The following is a 1,414-nucleotide window of genomic DNA, read 5'->3' as shown; positions in this document are numbered from 1 at the left end:
TTCTCCAACCCCTCCTTCCCCTCTCACCCCTCCCCCCATCCTGGCCCCCCCTGCAAAAGTGGGGTGCGGAGGGGGGAGGGGTGAGAACCCACGGAGGGGAGGAACGAAACTCCGATGAAGTCAGAGCCCCTTACCCGCCGCCGCGGCCAGGCCCCCCAACATGGACTGTCTCTGTATAGTGACAACCAAGGTAAGCATGATGGGGGGGCTATAAACTGGGGGGAGGGCATGAGTTTGTGGGGAGGGGTTAGTAGGCCTTATCTGGGACTGGCGTCCCTGGAGTGGCAGCATCAGAAGTAAGATGTATTTGGGGGTCTTAATTTAGTTTTGGGGTTCACATCTGAGAAAATGCTGGATTTGGCCACAGGTGCCCCCTGGAGTGATCCCTTTGTACCTGTAAGGAAATGGAAAATTTAGGATATTCCATGGTTTGGGGGGCCTGGCGGGTTTCGGGGTTCACCAGCGCTGTTTGAGGGAGACTTATTTAAGGAGAAGCCTGGCTCACAAGGAAGTCCTGCTGGTGTATGTGGGAAGGTGGGCTATGCTGGGGGGGTTCCTCTTTCCTCCCCAGGGAAAAGCCGGCTTCCAAGGGCCTTGTCCAGTTTTGGGGGGCTCCTGGCATGGGGTAAACGTTATTGGTTGTGAGTGCCTGACTGGTCTGGGGTGTTAGCTGGCAGGGAAGGGGTGGGCCTTCAGACTCTGGAACAAGCATCTCGTGGTGGCTGCATTTAGGGATGCTCTTTCAATTTGAGGGAACTGTTAATTTAGGGTTCAGTCATATAGAATGGAGGTAGTTAGAAGTTGTCAGAGGGCTGGGGCCCTGGCATGGGATTACCTGAGGGAATGGACCAGGTGAGGCAAGGATGTGGGGGTATTCCCATAGGAGGCAGAAGATTGCAGCAGCCGAGCTTGCCAGCCTCTGAGGAGGAGGATGAGAGGCTTAGGGAGAGAGGGGATTTGAGGAGGGGGACCAGGTGGGTGGTGCACAATTTGGGGGTGGCCCAAAGGCAGGTGCCCAATGTCCCCATCTCCTCCCACACTGTATCTAGCCCTGATCAAGAAAGAGGGAGAAGAGCAGATGGGGGGACTGTTCCAGATACCCCTGACGCTTGGGATCAAGGTGGGGGAGGACACCAGGATTTAAGGGTCCCTGAGGACTTATGACCGAGGTTACTGAGGTTACCGGGGTGAAAAGGTGTAGGAGGAGGGCAGGGCTGGCAGCGGTGGGGATCTGTGCAAGAGTGTCCCTCTGGTTGGAGCCTGGCAAAGGCAGGAGATCTTGGATGGAGCACAGGCGAGCTCCTGGTGGGATGCGGATACCTAGGCTCTGCTTGGAGACTCTGGGACTGGAGAGCTGGATGCCTGGTGTGTGGAGGGAGGCTTGGGCGGGTGGCAGGCAGCTGGGGGCTGGGGG

General features: G+C 57.4%; 1 protein-coding gene across 1 annotated transcript in view; it reads left to right on the top strand.

The window, feature by feature from the left end:
- Positions 1–6: 6 nt before the first annotated feature.
- The window catches only part of LOC108519609 (disks large homolog 2-like), a gene marked incomplete at its 3' end in the record, with an annotated part of 9,470 nt that continues 8,062 nt past the window's right edge, over positions 7–1,414 (top strand). Inside the window, exon 1 of the mRNA XM_017858753.1 lies at positions 7–190. Within this exon, the coding sequence (XP_017714242.1) occupies positions 161–190 (30 nt within the window). The remainder of the gene's footprint in view (positions 191–1,414) is intronic.

This window comes from Rhinopithecus bieti, unplaced genomic scaffold (assembly GCF_001698545.2).
Source record: "Rhinopithecus bieti isolate Rb0 unplaced genomic scaffold, ASM169854v2 scaffold_49038, whole genome shotgun sequence".
Lineage (NCBI taxonomy): Eukaryota > Metazoa > Chordata > Mammalia > Primates > Cercopithecidae > Rhinopithecus > Rhinopithecus bieti.
The sequence above is the reverse complement of the archived record's forward strand: the minus strand, read 5'-3'. Positions and strand labels throughout refer to the sequence as shown.